Source organism: Silurus meridionalis, chromosome 11 (assembly GCF_014805685.1).
Source record: "Silurus meridionalis isolate SWU-2019-XX chromosome 11, ASM1480568v1, whole genome shotgun sequence".
Taxonomy (NCBI): Eukaryota; Metazoa; Chordata; class Actinopteri; order Siluriformes; family Siluridae; genus Silurus; species Silurus meridionalis.
This window is the reverse complement of record NC_060894.1, coordinates 6,849-27,399: the sequence shown is the minus strand read 5'-3', so window position 1 is coordinate 27,399 and position 20,551 is coordinate 6,849. Positions and strand designations below refer to the sequence as shown.

Here is a 20,551-nt window from a genome sequence, read left to right as displayed (position 1 = left end):
CTCAAGAGGGAACCCATCCTCATCTGGGTTGCACCAAATGTCCATTTGAAGCAGATATACAATGTTGTGGGGTACAGTGATGATGATCAGAAGCAAACTGCACTCCCGAGTCAGTGCAGCAGACCGCCGACACCAACTACAGTCCAATCCGTCCTCAAAGCACCCGTTCTACTCCGGAATTAAGAGACCGTCCCGAGCTGCACAGAAGTGTGAAGATCCAAGGAGGGGAGAGGGGCAGGAACACTGGTCACTGGAGCCTCAGGAGCATGTTTAACTCGACCAAAGAGAGAGAGAGAGAGAGAGAGAGAGAGAGGTGACGGGAAGAGAAGGATATGGATTATTAAGTGTAACTATTGGTGTATGAAAGTTAATGTCACTGTGCAGTTTGGACTCCGGCAAGACTCGCTATGGCAGCATAACTAAAAGGGAGAACCAGAAGGTAACACAGACATGAGGGATCTCTGGGATAAGAGACGACCCACCACACCACCGTCAACAAACCTGAGTGAGCGTGTGAATGTGAGGGGACGACAGCATACAAATATACCAGTTCACCAAACACTCTATATCCATGTTCCCTCCAGATCTGTGCCTTTACCTAAGAGAAATCTACTGATAAAAGGCTTGACTAAATAAATACGTTTTCAACCTCGACTTGAACACTGAGACTGTGTCTGAGTCCCGAACACTGATTGGAAGGCTGTTCCATAACTGTGGGGCTTTATAAGAGAAAGATCTGCCCCCTGCTGTAGTCTTCATTATTTGAGGAACCAACAGATAGCCAGCACCTTTTGATCTAAGTAGGCGTGGAGGATCATACTGGTACAGAAGTTCACTCAGATACTGCGGTGCGAGACCGTTAAGTGCTTTATCGTCAGTAGTAATATTTTATAATCAATGCGAGATTTGATTGGGAGCCAGTGTAGACTGATTAAAACAGGGGTGATGTGGTCATATTTCCTAGATCTAGTGAGGACCCTTGCTGCTGCATTCTGGACTAACTGAAGCTTATTGATGCACTTACTCACACCCAGACAGTAAAGCGTTACAGTAGTCTAATCTAGAAGTAACAAAAGCATGAACCAGTTTTTCTGCATCCTGTAACGACATCATATTTCTAATCTTAGCAATATTTCTAAGGTGAAAGAAGGCGATCCTGGTGATATTATTCACGTGAGACTCAAAGGAAAGACTCGGGTCAATAATCACACCAAGGTCTTTGACAGCCGTACATGCTGAAACAGAAACACCATCCAGAGATGCTACGTAATCGGAAAGTTTACTTCTAGCTGCATGTGGTCCTAGTAAAAGTACTTCCGTCTTATCTGAGTTGAGCAGAAGAAAGTTATTAAGCATCCACTGTCTAATGTCCTTTACACACTTCTCAACATTGTTAAGCTGATCTCTCTCATCTGGCTTTGCTGAAATATACAGCTGTGTGTCATCAGCATAGCAATGGAAGCGAATCCCATGTTTATGAAGAATAAGGTGACTGGTGTTATTGCTCATCTCTTGGTATTGTAGATGTTTATAATGAAATGATTGTGTGTTAGTGAATATGATTGTGGGTCGCTTGCTTTAATATGTTTCCAGAATTTGATTGTCCTTTTTTGGATGTTCAGGAGGAACGGAATTCGGCCCTAATTCTGCACTGCATCCGTTGTTGGCAGTGTTTCTGTGCACCTTTAAGATCTCCACATGCAGGATTTCAGGTGGATGTTTGTCTCATGTACAGGTTGGTGTGTTAGCAAACACCACACTTCACTGACATACATAATAATTGCTTCATTCACTGACTAAATTTTTTAAGGCAGATTCTAACTGGAAATTCTATAGAAGTTTGTCATTTTATCATGTAGAAGATCTGTGTGCGTGCTCTCTGTTTATTAACTGCCAGTTTAAAGGTTTGTGATGAACTCATGCATAGCCCGAGGTAGGTGTAGTTTTTGGCTCAATTTAATGAGTTCCAACCCTAAATGTGTTTAGTTCCCTGAGATGGACGATGATGATTTTGGTCTTGTTGAGGTTGACTGTCAGGATCCAAGTTCGACAGCACTGCTGCAGCAGGTCCAGGTTCTGCTGTAGACCCTGAGCAGTGGGGGACAGCAGGAGCAGGTGATCTGCATACAACAGGAGATTAATCTCTGAGTGGTGTAGAGTGAGATCAGGTGCTGCAGACATGGAGACCAATTCATTACTGTAGATGTTGAGTGTGGGACTTAAACAGCAGCCCTGTTTCACACCACACTCCTGAAAGAAAAATCAGTTTATCTCCAATTCTGGTTCTGCACTTGTTCCCTTTGCACATGGATTTAATGAGATCACTCTCCAACATTGTGTAAAATAATCTGTTATGCCAGGTGGGGTCAAAACCTTATAATTAGGAACCACATATTATTCCATTGTGTAAATATGATCAGCTGTACAGTATTCTGTAAAATAAAATAAAAAAATATTGTAAAAAAGCACCTGTCAGAACCTGACTGAAGAGTGAAGTGGGTACCCGTCTGAATCTGGTTCCTATCAAGGTTTCTTCCTATCGTCTCCACTGGTTTACTCATTAGAGATAAACTAATGAGTAATTTATAAATGTTAAATTTATATGAAATAAAGCTGATGTTTAGGTTAGTGCTCTGTGATTCTTTACACCAGGTGTGGAACTTCTCAGACTTCATACCACCTGTGGTCCAGTTACTTTACACACACAATAAAAAATGGACTGAATCACAATCCTGCTTATCAGTGTGTATGAGATCAGACTAAAAGCACCCGATGAGATTTTTCATTCATTTATTTATAATTTATACATCAGCATTACAGAGAGTTCATGTGCAGAGCTTCTGTGTGTAGAGAAAATCTCATGTAAAACATTTCTGTTTTCATGTATCAAACTAATCCCTGGTCACGTTGTCAGATTTATTCTCCGCTGTAATCAGACCTGTGTGTGTGTGTGTGTGTGTGTGTGTGTGTGTGTGTAAAAGCTAATATAATGAAATTAAGATTTTTTCACCTTGGATGGATTTTAACTTTCCATTTAACTGTCAATCAATTAGTCTGCTGTATCCTCTCTCACTCTCTATCACTATCACTCTCTCTCTCTCTCACACACACACACACACACACACACTGGAATGTGAACAGAATTTCGGTTAGTTTACATGCTTTACTGTTGCCTATAATAATAATAATAATAATAATAATAATAATCTGACTGCATACACGTCTAATGCAAATCAAGTTTTCATAGCAAAATTGAAAAATAAAAAAAGCATTGAAGTTTGAATCATTTAAAGTTTGGAGCTGTTTCCATGGTGAAATCAGTCAATTGACTGAAAGTTTCATTCACAAATCATTAAAAACCCTCAGCTGTTGTCATGGTTACGTGTTAAGGTCACACCCACTTTCAGTTACATAACCAACAACTGTAGAAAATAGACAAAACCATGTAACACTGCCCCGCCCACCGGATATGACATCAAAGAGCATCCTATACACTCCCACCCCTCCCCCAACACACACAGTTGAACATAAAAAATTAAGAGACAGAATTTAAAATTAAAAATTTCTAAACTAATCACTCTGTAAAGATGGGGTGTGTGTGTGGGTCTCAGGTGGGGAGTGAGGTTGGTGCATGTGGGGTCTCCTGAATGAGGAAATGTGAGCTATAAAACACACACACACACACACACACACACACACCTTATGAAAGGAATAGGAGGTGGACGATCTCACTCTACAGGCTAGCGTGTGTGTGCAGTGCAGAGAATAAATGTAATAATGAGTAGTCTGTCAGTGGGTGCGCGCTGCGACTGCATGTGTGTGAACTGCATGCGTGTGAGGAACATTTCTACCACTATGTCCTTTCTTCACTTCCTGTCCAACTGCTAGAGTGGCAACAACACCCCCCCTACACACACACACACACACACACACACACACACACACACACACACAGTTATTTTAGACTAGAACACACAGATGATTTGTAGGACAATACAACAATGTGTGTGTGATTAGAAATGCACAAACATTCCCAATCAGCATCAGTGTCATAATTGAGAGGGGCAGGGCAGGGGGTGTAGTGGGAGGGGCTTATTAGAAGGTCTTCCTGTGAATGGCACGTGCTCGGTCCTCTTCATACTCTTTCTTAGAAACCCACATCTTCTTAAAAGTGTCCAACGAAGCTAGGATAGAGCCACTGTCACACACACACACACACACACACACACACACACACACACACACACACACACACACACACACACACACACACACACACACACACACACACACACAGAGCAAAGGGCCAAATTGGTCAAATAGATTGTATCCATGAAAACGGTTTTCTTTGAATTGCACGTACACACAGTCCCGGTCTTACACTCAAATGTGATAATGTTCTTACCCGATCCATGTAGAGTAAAGTCTCTCCTGTGGAGCAGAGATCTGCAACACACACAGTTATTAAAAAAACAGTATTAAAAAGTATTAGTGTTAATTTCAGAGTGAAGCACAAACCTTTATTTTGACATCTTTGGGAGCAAGCTTCTTCACTTCACTCAGCAGTCTGTCTCCAAACCCTAATGCGCACACACACACACACACACACACACACACACACACACACACACAATTAACCCTTCACTTTTTTCACACCTGAACAATGTGCTCATAAATAAATGATATAAATAAATAATGTCTGCTGCGGCAGGTGGGCAAGGAGTGAGGCGGCAGGTGGGCAAGGAGCGACGCAGTGAGTGACGCGGTGAGGGAGGCCGCGGGTGGGCGAGGAGTGAGGCCGCGGATGGGCAAGGGGCGATGCGGTGGGTGACGCGGTGAGGGAGGCGGCGGGTGGGCGAGGGGTGAGGCGGCGGGTGGGCGAAGGGTGACGCGGCAGGTGGGCGAGGAGTGAAGCGGCGGGCGGGTGGCGGGTGACGCGGTGAGTGACATGGCGAGTGACGCGCCGAGTGACGCGGCAGGTGGGCGAGGAGTGAGGCGGCAGGTGGGTGACGGTGAGTGATGCAGCGGGTGGGTGGCGGGTGACACGGTGAGTGACGCAGCAGGTGGGCGGTGATAATCACTGTGATGATGAACACAGCACCTTTGAGCAGTGTGGAGCCGCCACTTAGGACAATGTTGGAGAACAAGGTACGCCGGAGGTCCAGGTCTGATTTCTGTATGGCGAAGGCAAGAACCTCATGGATTCCTTCACTCTCATTTCCAATTAGGTCAGGCCGGAACAACAGCTCTGGGGCCCGGAACCTGGCCGGCCCAATCTATCCAATGAACGAACACACACACACACACACACACACACACACACACACACACACACACACACACACACACACACACACACACACACACACACACACACACACACACACACACACACACACACACCTGAAAGTTATTGTTCTGAATGTCTTTCCACTATGTTAGATAACATTGTGTACTATCAGTATTTAGTATTTTTTTCGTGATCACAATGTACGTTACTAAAACACACAGTTCATTACATCAATTGTGCTCCCGTCCGGCAGTGTGTACTGTGCCTTCTCCGTCTCCAGAGTCTCATCTTTCTGAGGATTCAAGGACAGATAACATGCCCTCTAGAACACACACACACACACACACACACACACACACGTTAACTATACATTAAATGTGACCTGTCAGAAAAGTGGTGTTTATTAGCTTTTTTTTTTTTACCCAATCATACTGTTTATGCAGCTTAGACTTCACCTCTGATGAAGAGCCCTACCTCTTTGATAGTGCGTACAACCTCGAACTCAGCAGAGGTGTGAAAGCTGTATCCCTCCTTCCTCAGGAGCAGGCGAAGAAATCGGGACACGTCACGGCCTGCAATGTCCACACGCATGATCGAGTGCGGAATCGCAAAACCCTCGTAGATTGGCACTGCGTGGGTCACACCATCCCCCGCATCCAACACCACACCCGTTGTCCTACCAGTCGCATACCTACATGCACACACACACACACACACACACACAACCACTATTTCCCAATACGTGTGTGTACGTGTGTATGTGTGTATGTGTGTTACTCACAGGCTGAGAACGGCCTGCATGGAGATGAAAAGTGCTGGGACGTTGAAGGTTTCAAAGAAGACCTCAGCTGCACGTTCGCGGTTCTTACTTGGGTTTAGAGGCGCTTCAGTCAGCAACACAGGGTGCTAAACAAACATACACATTTTCGGTGCTTTCTCAAAAATTTTGGAACTTTCCCCCTAAATAATATTGAATTACTGTTTTTCCTTTCTGTATTCTCCACTTTTTGTCTGCTGCGTTCTCTTATTCTTTATGGAAGAGTGCTTTGTTTCCTGTTTTAAAGCATGAACGGAGGTCATTCCTAGCAGAACTGCCAATACACACTACAGAAAACACAGTAAGGTAGGACATTTTTCCAATAAGGTAAACATCCAGCTTGTTCAGTGTGTGGAGTGTACAATCAGTCTTTCTCCATTGCTTGGGATAATTTTATCTGTGAGAAGTGCAAGTTAGTTTGCTCTCTGACGGAGAAGATCCTATCGTTAGAGGAACGCATCCAGAGTCTTGTAAGAATTAGTGAGAGTAAAAGCAGTCCAGTCTCTGCAGGAGGAAGTCTAGATGCTTTAGGTGAAGTTAGTATTCCCCCGACTCCAGCATCAGGACACTCCTAGCACGATGAGTGGGTAACGATTCAGCGGCATACTCGCAAAGCCAAAGCTAACACTTTGGACCCAAAGGTCATGAGTTCATTTCCCACCTAAACCAACACCAGAGAACCCGAGCAAAGCCCTTAACCCCATAGCTGCTCGGTGGTATGAATGAGATAAGATAAGATATAACTGTATTCTTTCCACAGTGGGGAAATTTCCAATGTAAATAGCTGTTGATAAGTTTTGTAAATGTAGATATTGTTGTGTACCTCCTCACTGAAGGTTTGAAGCTGCTCTTTAGAGTAAACATACTGCCAGATCCTCTCCATGTCATTCCAGTCATTAACGATTCCATGTTCCATTGGGTATCGAACTGATAACAAACCCCTGTGTTCCTGCGCACACACACACACACACACACACACAAAAAACAGATTTTTGTACTTTGAAGTGTGTATTTACAGTGTGTAGCATGTATGTGCAATATGTACATGCAGTGTGTATGTGGGTTGCACATGAGTGGTGTGTGTGTGTAGCGTATGTGGGGTGTGTATGCGGGTTGTGTGTATGTGTCTATAGAGGTGTATTTGTGGTGTGGGTGTACGCATGTGTTACTTCAGCTTTAGGCCCAATGAACAGATCCCCCTCCAGAGCTCCGGCCATCACACGCACATGTTTGGGCCGACCAACACTGTACATTAATCAACACATCAGTAACGTTTAAAAAAACTCCTTCTTACACACACACACACACACACACACACACACACACACACACACACACTTGTATTCCTTTTATATCACAGCAAATTACTACTACAAAAATAAAGACCATTTATATTTTTGTTTACAATTTAGTGAAAACAAGTAAGTTTCTCATCCTCAAATTCCTCCAATCCTCAATTTCACAGCATTCTTTCATCCATCTCTTACTATCCCCTCATCCTTTTCTCTCACCATTCCCTTTTCTCCTCATCCTCTCACAACAATTAATCCACACCTGCTGGTGAAAACAGGGCAGTGTTTCATTTCACACATTTATTTTCTTTCACTTTTTTATTTGCATGAAGTAAATAATAAAAAAAAAAAGAATAAAAAAAAATAATCACTGCACATATGACTATTATAATTATTATGATGATGAGAAGAAGAAGGAGGAGGAGAAGGAGGAGAAAAAGCCATGATTGGAGCTGCAGTTTTTGCAGTCAGACTGGAGTAAATTCATCACTTACTAATTTGGGAAACAGTATTTAGGAATCTGATCTCCAGCAAATCCAGCTTTAATCACACCAGAACCCTGAAACACAACACATTAACACAACACAACACATTAACACAACACAACACATTAACACAACACAACACATTAACACAACACAGTATTACACAGAAGTAACTCAGCTGAAATGATGTCCTTGTGTTACTTTATTTATTATTACAAAAAGGAGGCACTTAATCAGTGTGAATGTTCAACTTGTGTTCAGTCATAAGACACAGCTGGAGGACACACACTTTCCCTTTCTCACTTTCTCTCTCTCTCTCACACACACACACACACACACACACACACAGAGAGAGAGAGAGAGAGGATCAGGGTGAAGTGACCACTAATTACTGTCATTATAAATGTGTGTGTGTGTGTGTGTGTGTGTGTGTGTGTGTGTGTCCACAGAAACGACCAGCCATTTTCTCCACAGTAACACACACACACACACACACACACACACACACACGTTGTGCTACACTGCACACTGACACATCCCGCTGCACGGCTAAGCGGCTAACAGTTTCGGGTCCTGCAGTGTTATAATCTTATACACCCCGGAACAGAGACTGAAGCGCGGATTATTCCAGATTTACTGCAGAATTTTACAAACTTCACCATCTGCGCATCAAAACCCGCACTGAGAAATACACACAAATAATTCTCTATAAATAAATAAATAAATAAATAAATAAATAAATAGAGCCGCGGGTCTGCTCGGAAACTCACAAAGCCGTGTCACTGAGGAAGCTAAGCTAACTGAGCTAGCAGGGTGTGGACCGGTGACATCATCGTTACTCACGTTATCGATCACCACCGGCTGATTAGCGATTATATCGTACGACTCCATCCCGGTTTCCTCCACCGCAACGCGCTAATTCCAGAATTTAATGTAATTTATAAACCTGTGTTCATGAGAAAACAGCGCGCGCTCAGCAAACACACCGGGAGACCTGCTGCAACTCAACCGAACTGCAAACGATACAACCCACCCCTGAACTATACCCACTGTGTGTGAGTGACTTCCGCATCAGCCAATCAGATCGCTCAGACTGGGACAGTCGCCGAAAAGTAGGCGGGATTAGTGACGCGTCAGGACGAAGCAGCGTCATTTCACAGATTTATATATAAATATGAAAACGATTAAACACAATCTACACAAATCTTTATTGTTAGATAAATATATTAAACATTTTTCACCTGTGAAGGTGCTTAGTTCTGTTATTTATCTTCTCACGTCTCTGACTATTTGTATTAAAACTAATATTAATAATATTATTTGTGTTTATTACATTACAGAACTTTATGATCGTATCACGTGTCCAACAGGTTTGCTCTCCCCAGTAAAGCACCCACTGATAAACCTAAAAAAAGCTCTGGTTATAGGAGACTCTATTCTGAGGCACGTGAAATTAGCGAGATCCTTAGGAGCACCAGCAGCACAGGTCAGGTGTATATCTGGACAAAGCAGGCCAGCTTAGGTTTTTAGAAAAGCACAAGTTCTCTAAGATAGTTTTTTACACAGGAGCTAGTGATATTCACCTTCGACAGTCTGGTTACTAAGAGAAACATTAAAAAAGTGGGTAAATTAGCGAAGGCAAAGTCTGATGCAGTAACATGCTCTGGCCCCATTCCAGTGTGGCGTAGTGATGAAGCCTACAGCAGGTTATAGTTCTCTGAACTGCTGGATGTCCAAATGGTGCTCCATAAACAATGTGGGCTTCACAGATAATTGGAGCAATTTTGAGGGCAAGGGTAGCCTGTTAGGGTGGGGCGGTATCCATCCCACCTGGGAAGGTGCTGCTCTCATTTCTTGTAGTATAGGTCATAGTCTCAGAACAGCACTAGTTAACCAGTGACTGTCCAGAGCCAAGGCCAGGGAGCAGACAGACAGTCTGCTAGCTGCACCGAGTTGTCACTTAGGATCCACCATATTAAGACTGTGTCTGTCCCCCGAGCAAAATTAAACCGAATGAATATGTAGCATTAAATGAAGCGAATCCACCTGGGTATAGTTACATACACCAGCCCCATCTAAATGGCAGAGCAGGCGGAGTCGCAGCTATTTATAATAATATAAAAATAATTTCCCATAGAAGTTACAGATTTCATCACAAATTTAGTTACTTCTTTAGACAAAGCATTAATTTTTGGTAAATTTAATATTAATTTTGATAATCAGGAAGACTCCTTTAGGTCATGCTAAGCAGCAGTTGTGTCCATTCTGGATTCAGTAGGAATTAATCAGAATGTAACTGGACCCACTCATAGTGGAGACACTCTTGACGTAATATTAACATTTGGATTCAATATAAAAAATACAATTCCACAGTCTGAAGTTATTTCAGATCATTACCTCATCTCTTTTAAAATCTGCCTCAGTCATTGCATTCGCCACGTTATAGAAAAGGATGTCTCCCCCTCCACCGCCACCGGCTTCCGAGGTCTTGACCGATAACCGATTCACCACTCTCCACATGACGGAAAGCGATACCGTGATTTTTGGAGATTCCATCGTCCGGCATGTCCGCACTACCGGAGCCAAAGGTAAGGTACACTGGTGCTTGTGTTCTCGATGTTGCTGGGCAGGTACCTGCGATCCTGAACGAAAACTTCTGAGCTGTTGTTCTCCATCCCAGAACGAACTAGGCTGAGGCAAATTGAGATCTTAAAGAGGGATTTCAGGATCCTGGTGGAGACAGTACACAGCACATCGCCCACAACAAGGATCATAGTGTCAGGACCTCTTCCCACCTACCAGAGAGGAATTGAGAAGTTCAGTAGACTTTTTGCACTAAATGAATGTTACAGTCATGCTGTTGAGAACACAAACTACTCCTTGTTGATCATTGGAAATTTTTTTCTGGGAGCACCCTAGGTTCTTCTATCCTGATGGCCTGCACCCCAGCAGAGTTGGAGCAGCAGTGCTATCAGACAATATCTTTAGTATGCTTCACACCATCTGACTGAAAGTAATACATCATGCAATTTACAACTATGACGACATGTATACAACAAACCAAATACAGTGGAACCCGGTTATGTCGATGTCCTAGGGGGTCGCCAAAAAGCATCGAGGTAACCGATGATCGAGATAAACGAAAATCAAAATGGCGGCAAAATATTAACATGCTTGAAATGTCTTTATGTACATGATGTGCGTTAATAAATGAGAATGTGCATGCACGTGTTATTGAAGGTTTTTTTTTACACAACAGCGTTGCCGCGATTTGTTTGATGAAGGCATGCTATAAAAATACATACAGTACATGTTTATCTGTCAGGACTCCACCTGCCACGCCCCCTTCGGCCCCCTTCAGCGTGTCAGGTGCTTTCTCGGCCGCTTTCTCACATATGGTGCTCGTTTAGCATCATCACCAGCTCCTATTTAAACTTCCACACTCTCACTGTCCGTTATTGTTGGTATATGTTGGTTCATGGCGGTCGTTGTTATCGCTCATGCGTTTCCCGGTACGTGTTTTCCCACCGGCACTCTCTCAACGTCTGCTCTTTTCTTCCCAAAGCCGCACCGCGCCCCTACTAACACTACTAACACTAGCACTAACTAACAGCAAATATTCACCAGTATACAATACAACACCTGTAGCAGCTGTAAGACTTGATTTTTCTGCCACTTCCGCGAGTTCTTCTGCGGCTGCACCGAGATAACCGACGTTAAATGGCAAATTTTCCCCCCTTGTGCTCGAGATATCAGGGTTCGGCGACATAAAAACATTTCACATTCATGTATGTGTGTATATATAAAGACTTGTTTATTCAACTTGCACATTTCTTAAATGCCAATAATATTATAGCCTTCCACTTTTGCACATTTCCTCTTCAAAGCCACAGCCTTAGAACATCTATCTGTACTTCTTTATGATGTCCACACGTCTCTGCACAGTTATAGCCTTTATATTTATTCACATGCTGTGCATATGCTACATATTTATCTGCACTATTCGCACGATTGCTACTTTTTGCAATTCTGGTAGATGCCAAACTGCATTTCATTGCTGTGTACTTGTACAATGCAACGACAATAATTATCTATCGATCGATCGATCGATCTATCTATCGATCTATCTATCTGTCTGATGTGAGGTTCAGTTACCAGTGTGACACTAAAACAGGTAGAAGTAATAACTACTTTTTACTGAAGTACATGTCCGAGCCAAGACTTCTTTAATTTCACTTGAGTAAAAAAGTATAATCAGTACATCAACTTTTACCCGAGTATTTTAAAACATAAGGATCTGTACTTCTACTTAATTAAAGGATGTGTTTACTTTTGCCATCTGATATGGCTGCATTGACAATACAAGCTTACTTGACTTAATTTGACTTTAGTGCTTCAACTGATGCATCTGAATTCAATAATTAAGGTGTCCCAATAATTTAGTTTATAGCATGTATGTGCAGTATGAACATTTAATATGTAATGAAAAAGTCTTGATTATAAAATCTGACTGAGAAACTGTATAAAATCATTTTAGTGCAGATGAGAAATAATCTCTTCATTCTACATTTTTCAGGTTTAAAGAACATCAGCTACCAGTTTTACCCACATTTTATATCGAATTAAATCAGCACATCTCTAATATACACACAGTCACGTCTGATTCATGAGTTACATCACAAAACCACACTACTGAGTGAGAAGAACCAGTACTCTCCCTCCCCTGATCACTGGAACATTTAGAGACTGTAAAGTAAAAAATAAAGAACAAATCCAGCTGTGCAGTGTGTGGAGCTCGCGTAAGCACTCGACTCGATCAAAGAAACGGACAGCTATCATTACTGCGTGCCTCTGCGCGATACCCCGTGCAGGTAATTTCTGTTCTGTAACGCATTTTTCTTCACTCTGGTTTTGATTGAACTGTTGACGTCAGACACAAATACACACATGTAAGGTGTTTATTAGGAGTAACTGCTGTGACATACACCTGGTACAGTTGGTTGTGTAACTGTAGCGATTGTGTGTGGGGAATAATGTTATTAATTAACAAAGGAGAAAACCAGTGCTGAATGCTTAGAGTCTCAATGAGGAAGCTCATGAGGAACAAGTTTATAGTGCGAGCCACAGGATGGACAACGCTGAGCTTCTCCTTCATGCAGCCAGAACCACACAATGGCCGTGTTGTCCTCCTCACCTGGAACACATACACACAGTTAATTCACAGAGACACACACACACACACACACACAATCATGACGTTTAAGTAAGGTGATGGACGCAGACATACAGACACAGCCGACGATGCGCTTGTTGTTGACGGAGGGGACAATGTGCGGGTCGTCTTTGGAGCCAGCGTACTGCTTTGGCTTCAGCACACTGTATGGGTCCTGAAATCACACACACAAACAAATTAACACACTGACAAGGTCAGTGATAATTAGTGGGAAAAATCAGCTCTCTTTAACTGCTCATACCGTGCCAGCCTTTAAGGACTTCAGAACTCTTTTCTCCAGCCCTGTGGCCTGCTGTTCATCAGTGGGAATGCCTGGAGATACAGAGTTATATTCAGTCTAAGATCATTTTAAACTCCCTGAGAAGAAATGTTACGTGTTTTACAGAAGCACTGCAGGAGAGAGATCATTATTAAACACTGGAGTGAGAGTTCACTGAATTTCCCATCACCTGTTTTCACACTAACTTTAGAGAAACTCAGCCCTGAGCGTATTACAGCTCTGTCTCAGAGGTTCCTAAAGAGAAGGTTGTGAAGTTGACATGTAACCTTGAAGTTTTTATTTCTACCTGTAGGAATACAATTGTGTGTTTTATTCTAAAAGCTTAAAAAAAAAAAAAAGGACCCCCGACATTTCTTTATAACTTAATCACTAAAAATGTCATTTAAATACACCAGGTTTCTGATGTATAAATAATAAATAATAATAATAATAATAATAATGATAATTGAACACTTGAAAACAAACACTGCAAAATATGTTTATTTTTTAAATGGTATACAATCTGTGATCAATGGAATTCACAGTTCATTTGTCAATACTTGAAAATTCATAAATAAAATAATTATTAAAAATAAATTTCAGAAGATTATTAGGCTTAATGTTAATATGAAGACAAATAAATTAAATGAAATTATTATTTCCGGGAAGCAGTTCACTGCGTAACACAATGTTACATTTATTTCTTATTTCTATAAAATAATATTCAGATTAAAGTTCACGCGCTTTAAAATTTAAAATAAATGATTTAAAGTTGTAAATTGAGCTAAAAGCAGGAGAACTGAGCTGAACTCTGTGCGGAACTGACACTGAGCTGATCCTCAGGACGCCATTGCTTGTCCTTGCCTTGTTCTCAGGCGGGTTTTTCTACAAAAGCGAAATAAAAAAACCTGCAATCCGCCTGAAATTCCGAGTTTTATGATCTCTCACCTCCAGCCGCCATTCCCCTGGTGAGCCCCAGAGCGGGAGACCCGCGGTACAGAGCCGAGGCCCGGACTGCTGCTCTCAATAACCTTGCTGCCATTTCTGCTTCTGCTCACACACACTCACTGCACCGGACGCACACTGATAACGCAAATGACAGCGGCTGACTGGCGCATACAAGTGACGTCATAGACAGACAAGGACGTGATTACGTCACAGCAAAATCAATACTGGTTACATTTCTGCATGGAATTTTTGGAGGTTTTGTATTTTAGCGTTTTAATTTTTAAATTATGTTTTGAATCACATTAAAAAATGTCTAAAATAATCATCTTACCTAACTGCATACCAATCTGTCCTCCAAACTCACTGCTGCCCCCTGTCTCTCTCACAGGGCTTCATTCATTATTAATAATTATGCACAATTAGTTCAGTTTATTTATCAGTTTTACAACCTGTCGATTACCCGCAGCAGGTGTTACACCAGATTCTGTGACCATAGTATGTTGTGACCCTAGAGGGCGCTGTTGCTAAAATGCAGCTTGAAATAGATCTTATTAGATACGTATGTAACCCTAGTTCCCCGAGGGAACGAGACGCTGCGTCGACCATGTCCAGTGTGTGAGGTCCTCACAACCAGCACGTAGGACAGAGGAGCCCGGAGTGGCTCTGAGGCCGAGGTCATAGAACCTGACGAAGGTCAGCGGGGTGGACCAGCCCGCAGCATCGTAGATGTCCTGGAGTGAGACTCCAGCGGACCAGGTCATAGAGTCAACCACACTCCGAGTGGAGTGAGCCTTGACCCCGAGCGGAGCGGGAAGACCAAAAGACTCAAAAGATGATGAGATAGCATCCACTACCCACCTGCTGAGAGTCTGCTTATTGGCAGGGAATCCCTTCCAGTTAGGGCCATAGCAGACAAACAGCTGCTCCTACTACCTCCACAGACTCGTCCTGGAGCCGGTTCTGCTTCTCCTTCTGCTTCTCCTGGTCGGGGTCTAAGAACGGAGAAGGGCAGAATGACTGCAGCATGACAGGTTGTGAGGGAACCGTAGGCACCTTAGGCATGTACCCAGGTTTCGTGTAGAGAAACACACTGGACATGCCAGGGGTAAATTTCAGGCGAAACGGGGCCACGGACAGAGCCTGCATGTCCCTGACCCTCTTCAGGGAGGACCTGAATGGATGAGGGCTCTGGAATGGAGGATCGTCTCCACTACCTTAGTAGAGAGACCAGCTGCTACGAATTGTGCCCCATCAGGGGCCACAACTATAGCCTCCACAACTCCGGGCGGGGGGAAACTAGGGCTCACCACCGCGGGGTGGAGTCTCCATTCCCCAGGCCTCGGCCCTTGCCTCGAAAGGGCATCTGCTCTCAGATTCAACCATCCCAGGATATAAACGCTCTCAGTGAGAGGAGTTTCACCTGGGACCACAGGAGGATACACCCCACCAGCTTGTATAAGGGGCGAGAACGGAGACCCCCTTGGTGGTTCATATAAGAGACTACCGCTGTATTGTCCATGTGGACCAACACATAGCGGCCACTCAGGTCTAGGTGGAAGTGTTTCAGACCCAGAATCACGGTCATCATCTCCAGGCAATTTATGTGCCATGAGAGGTGCAGCCTGCTTCATACCCTGGGCAACCCTGACTCGATTCCAAGGCTCCAAGTGCTCGCCACAAGACCTTGATGATACGGTGTGGATTGCCCTTCCGTTAGAACCCTTTGTCCCAAAGCCACCACTGGAGGGGTCTCATGTGGAGGAGGGAATGATATATATGCCTTCGACAGTCAGAGGTTTCTAAAAGTAATATTATTGAGGTGTGTAAATTAGCGAAGGCAATGTCTGATGCTGTAATATGCTCTGGCCCCATCCCAATGCAGTGTGGTGACATAGCTTACAGCAGGTTATCATCACTGGACTCCTGGATGTCCATGTGGTTCTCCAAAGACACTGTGGGCTTTGTAGATAATTAGAGCAATTTCAAAGGCAAGGCTGTTCGGCCTGTTTGGGCGGGACGGTATCCATTCCACTTGGTGTATCATCAGCATAGTAATGGAAGCAAATACCATGTTTATGTATAATTTCACCCAGAGGCAGCAGATATAAAAAGAAAAGCAGTGGGCCTAAGGCAGATCCTTGCGGAACAAAAAACTTTACCTCAGAGAGTGTGGAGAACAGTCATTTACCACCTTAACTAGTGCCGTCTCTGTGCTATGATGAGGCCTAAATCCTGACTATTACATTTCAAAAATGTTATTCCTGAGTACATGTGAGCAGAACTGCTGTGCTTTTCTAGAATCTTGGAGATAAAGGGGAGGTTTGATATTGGACTGTAGTTGGACAGCTGACAGGGTCAAGGTCAGGTTTCTTAATTAGGGGGTTGATAACTGCAGTTTGAAGGATTTAGGTACAAAACCAGTGCTAATGGAAGAGTTTATTATTTTAAAACAGGTTCAATTCCCTCTGGAATGATCTGTTTGAGGAAACTTGTAGGTGAGGGATGGAGAATGCAGGTTGATGATTTTGATGAGGAAATTAATGAAATTAAGTCGTTCTCTTGAAAAGGAGTAAAACTTTGTAATTGATGGTCTATTATAATTACAATGCTGTCTACAGGGTTATTTATAAAATAGTTTGGATTTATATTAACCGTCTGGATTTCTTGCCTGATGTTTTCAACTTTATTATTAAAAAAGTTCATGAAATTATTGATGGTGTGCATGTGAGTGCAGTGCTTTTATTTCCTGTTGATAAAAATCTAAGATTCTGCTTGTTATTTTCTATGAGGGTGGAGAAATATGCTGATCAGCAGCACTAGGAGATTTTCTAAAACTCAGGAGATTCTCCTTCCATGCTATTTGAAATACTGTTAATTTTGTTTGACGCCATTTACGTTCTAATTCCGAGTGGTCTGTTTTAAGGTGTGTGTATGATCATTATACCACTGTGATCATTTTTTCTCCCTGATCATTTTGGTCTTAAGGGGAGCTCCATCATCTAGAGTGTAACAGAACATTGATTCTATGTATTCAGTGGCCCAGTCGAGCTCTGCGGGATCAGACGGAGATCTATTTAATATTGTAATTTCTGGAAGATTATTGATAAACGCGCTGCTGTAGCTGACGTGAAAGTACGCTTAACACGGTAACGTGGTGAAGTAGAAATGCAATGACTGAGGCAGATTTTGAAAGAGATGAGATAATGGTCTGAAATAGCTTCAGACTGTGGAATTATGACTAAGTTTTTTATTTTTAATCCAAATGTTAATAACAAATCAAGAGTGTGTCTCTACTATGAGTGGCTCATAACACTCTCATTAATTCCAACTGAATCTAGAATGGACACAACTGCTGCTCTTAAGGAGTCTTCCTGATTATCAAAATGAATATTAAAGTCTCCAACAATTAATGCTTTGTCTAAAGAAGTAGCTACATTTGTGATGAAATCTGTAACTTCTATGGGAAATTATTTTTATTTTATTATAAATAGCTGTGACTCCGCCTCCTCTGCCATTTAGACGGGGTTGGTGTATGTAACTATACCCAGGAGGATTCGCTTCATTAAATGCTACATATTCATTCGGTTTAATCCACGTTTCTGTCAAACATATTATATTAAACTCCTGGTCGGTAATAATTTTGTTTACAGTAAGCGTGTGAGAAATCTAAAATTCAACAATCCTATCTTTAGATCAGAGGTGCTGCTGTGCATTCAGTCCTATTTAATTTCATGTTTATCAGGTTACTTAAACAGACTTTCTGAGAATTCGTATATTTTGGTTTGGTTTGGCTCTGGACAGTCACTGGTTAACTAGTGCTGTTCTGGGACTATGACCAATACAAAAAAAATGAGAGCAGCTCCTTCCCGAATGGAATGGATACCGTCCCGCCCTAACAGGCCGAACAGCCTTGCCTTTGAAATTGCTCTAATTATCTACAAAGACCACAGTGTTTTTGGAGAACCACCTGGACATCCAGGAGTTCAGTGATGATAACCTGCTGTAAGCTATGTCACCACACTGCACCACTCTCATACACACACACACACACACACACACACACAGGAGGGAACATATAGACAGTTTGGCGTGACTATGACTATAATGAGTGAGAGATGAGTGTGTGTGTGTGTGTGTGTGTGTGTGTGTGTGTGTGTGTGAGTGTGTTTTGAAGTGTTTCTGTGCTCTTAATGTTCCCAAACCAGTTCAGCTACATTTTTATACCTTAATGGAGGTTTGGCTTAATGAGGCAGGTATGTGTGTGTGTGTGTGTGTGTGTGTGTGTGTTCATTAGAGACAAAGACTGTGATGTGAATGGTGTTCCTGTCAGTGTTGTAAGACAATGTGTGATTAGTTTCAGACTGTATTGAAAATGGCGGTGAATCTGAGTAAACATGGGTCAGAACTCTCTGACGTTTATAATGAAGTGGTGAGAGGAAACACTGGCACTGACTGGTAAGCTACACAACATTATACACACAGCTACACACGTTTAGGTAGAGTATGGGTAACTAAAACTAACCCACACACATGCACACGCACCCATACACATTATTGCAAAATCACAAACATAGGTTAACACACAGTAACACACAGTCACACACACAGTAACACACACACACACACACACACACACACACACACACACACACACAAAATAATAAACAAACAGTAACAATAGAATTCACAGTAACACAGATTACTATGCACTAATAGACACATAAAGCCACAACCTACACACACAGTTCAATACACATACACACGTAAGAAAAGTTTCTCTTTTCTGTGTAATTTTCTCTGTGTCTCTTTTTTCAGGGCTTTATACACATATGAAGGAAACAGCTATGATATCCAGGTAGCAGCAAAAGGAGGTATGTGTCTGTGTGTGTGCATGTGTGTGGTGTGTGTTCAGTTGGAGATCAGGGTTAATCATGTTCCTCACTGTTCAGATGGAGGTTTAGATGAAATGGTGCAGAAGCTCTGCACAGATAAAGTGATGTATGCGTTTTGCAGAGTGACTGATCCAAACTACAGGGTGCCAAAATTTATTCTCATTAACTGGGTAAGTTACATAGAAGAATGTTTGAAAATATCTGAGAAAGTTTTTTGAATGAATATAAGCAGAATGAGTGTAGAATGTAGAAAGAGATAGAGTGTGTGTGTGTGTTCAGTTGGAGATCAGGGTTAATCATGTTCCTCACTGTTCAGATGGAGGTTTAGATGAAATGGTGCAGAAGCTCTGCACAGATAAAGTGATGTATGCGTTTTGCAGAGTGACTGATCCAAACTACAGGGTGCCAAAATTTATTCTCATTAACTGGGTAAGTTACATAGAAGAATGTTTGAAAATATCTGAGAAAGTTTTTTGAATGAATATAAGCAGAATGAGTGTAGAATGTAGAGAAAGAGATAGAGTGTGTGTGTGTGTAGACTGGTGAAGGAGTGACGGGTGTGATGAGAGGTGTGTGCGCTAATCACTTCTGCACCATGGCCAGTTTTTTACGGGTGAGTTTATAAACATGGAGAAGAGTTTGGCAAAAAATTTAAAAGTTTTGAATTTTGCAGATTTTATCAGTTATTATTGATTATGTGGTAAATAAAATTTTTTAGGAAATAATAAAATAATTATTATTAAAACACAAACTCGGAAAATTAATAAACAGAAGTGAATGAGGAGTCAGGGACAGATGAGAAACAGAATTTATTACTTACCAGAGATCTTTTTTTATATTAATGGCATTTGGCAAAAGCCCTTATGTAGAGCAACTTACAATGACCTCATTTATACTCTGAGCAGGTGAGGGTTAGAGGCCTTAACTACAGAACTACCACTTCACACTATCACATATATAAATAATGTTAAAATATTGAGAATTTAAAGCAAATCAGAGTTTGGAAGTTTGTAAAATTTTGTAATGGAGAAAACATAGGGTTCTGTTTCACTTTTTGAAAAATTTTGTTTACAGATTAAGTACATCTTTTTATTCAAATGCCTCTGAATACCTTGTCAATGGCTGATTGTGACTCATCAAGAACAACACGTTGGGCGAGAGCTGGAAGTTTCACTCATATAGAGTCATCTGTAGACTTTTATCTCATCCTGCTGGGGCTGCTAATAATCCCTCATTGTCTTAATATATACAATTTTATCAGGTTACTTAAACAGACTTTCTGAGAATTCGTATATTTTGGTTTGGTTTGGCTCTGGACAGTCACTGGTTAACTAG

General features: G+C 42.1%; 3 protein-coding genes across 5 annotated transcripts; 1 reads left to right on the top strand and 2 right to left on the bottom strand.

The window, feature by feature from the left end:
- Nucleotides 1-2,773: 2,773 nt before the first annotated feature.
- On the bottom strand, nucleotides 2,774-8,924 carry actr1b (actin related protein 1B). 3 transcript variants are annotated; one of them, XR_006927369.1, is made up of 12 exons: nucleotides 8,728-8,924; nucleotides 7,894-7,958; nucleotides 7,277-7,352; nucleotides 6,931-7,056; nucleotides 6,072-6,196; nucleotides 5,765-5,981; nucleotides 5,520-5,612; nucleotides 5,102-5,276; nucleotides 4,519-4,580; nucleotides 4,406-4,446; nucleotides 3,912-4,198; nucleotides 2,774-3,699 (listed from the first exon to the last, which is right to left on the bottom strand). XR_006927369.1 is itself a non-coding variant. In XM_046861793.1 (11 exons), exons 1-11 carry the CDS (start codon nucleotides 8,773-8,775, stop codon nucleotides 4,096-4,098), a joined length of 1,131 nt encoding a protein of 376 aa, XP_046717749.1. In that variant the 5' UTR covers nucleotides 8,776-8,924; the 3' UTR covers nucleotides 2,774-4,095. The 3 variants fall into 3 exon arrangements, 1 of the variants encoding a protein (XP_046717749.1); XR_006927370.1 differs by having other exon boundaries at nucleotides 3,946-4,198; XM_046861793.1 differs by having other exon boundaries at nucleotides 2,774-4,198.
- Nucleotides 8,925-12,824: 3,900 nt separating this feature from the next.
- Nucleotides 12,825-14,481, bottom strand: LOC124393779 (cytochrome c oxidase subunit 5B, mitochondrial). The gene is made up of 4 exons (XM_046861798.1): nucleotides 14,325-14,481; nucleotides 13,359-13,429; nucleotides 13,172-13,271; nucleotides 12,825-13,078 (listed from the first exon to the last, which is right to left on the bottom strand). The coding sequence occupies exons 1-4, from the start codon at nucleotides 14,416-14,418 to the stop codon at nucleotides 12,966-12,968; spliced, it is 378 nt and encodes a 125-aa protein (XP_046717754.1). The 5' UTR covers nucleotides 14,419-14,481; the 3' UTR covers nucleotides 12,825-12,965.
- Nucleotides 14,482-18,619: 4,138 nt separating this feature from the next.
- LOC124393891 (drebrin-like protein B) lies at nucleotides 18,620-19,856 on the top strand. Its single transcript, XM_046861937.1, has 4 exons — nucleotides 18,620-18,779; nucleotides 19,140-19,195; nucleotides 19,274-19,386; nucleotides 19,755-19,856. The coding sequence occupies exons 1-4, from the start codon at nucleotides 18,697-18,699 to the stop codon at nucleotides 19,839-19,841; spliced, it is 339 nt and encodes a 112-aa protein (XP_046717893.1). The 5' UTR covers nucleotides 18,620-18,696; the 3' UTR covers nucleotides 19,842-19,856.
- Nucleotides 19,857-20,551: the final 695 nt, after the last annotated feature.

Excerpts from the sequence above, each read along its gene's own strand:
- LOC124393779 (XM_046861798.1), bottom strand. The coding sequence starts at position 14,418 with ATGGCAGCAAGGTTATTGAGAGCAGCAGTCCGGGCCTCGGCTCTGTAC. Across the intron at positions 13,272-13,358 it reads AGTCCTTAAAGGCTGGCACG|GACCCATACAGTGTGCTGAA; the intron begins GTATGAGCAGTT and ends GTGTGATTTCAG. Across the intron at positions 13,079-13,171 it reads GCGCATCGTCGGCTGTGTCT|GTGAGGAGGACAACACGGCC; the intron begins GTATGTCTGCGT and ends TATGTGTTCCAG.
- actr1b (XM_046861793.1), bottom strand. The coding sequence starts at position 8,775 with ATGGAGTCGTACGATATAATCGCTAATCAGCCGGTGGTGATCGATAAC. Across the intron at positions 7,353-7,893 it reads AAATACTGTTTCCCAAATTA|TGTTGGTCGGCCCAAACATG; the intron begins GTAAGTGATGAA and ends ATTAATGTACAG. Across the intron at positions 4,447-4,518 it reads CCAAAGATGTCAAAATAAAG|ATCTCTGCTCCACAGGAGAG; the intron begins GTTTGTGCTTCA and ends TGTGTGTTGCAG.
- LOC124393891 (XM_046861937.1), top strand. The coding sequence starts at position 18,697 with ATGGCGGTGAATCTGAGTAAACATGGGTCAGAACTCTCTGACGTTTAT. Across the intron at positions 19,196-19,273 it reads CCAGGTAGCAGCAAAAGGAG|ATGGAGGTTTAGATGAAATG; the intron begins GTATGTGTCTGT and ends CTCACTGTTCAG. Across the intron at positions 19,387-19,754 it reads AATTTATTCTCATTAACTGG|ACTGGTGAAGGAGTGACGGG; the intron begins GTAAGTTACATA and ends GTGTGTGTGTAG.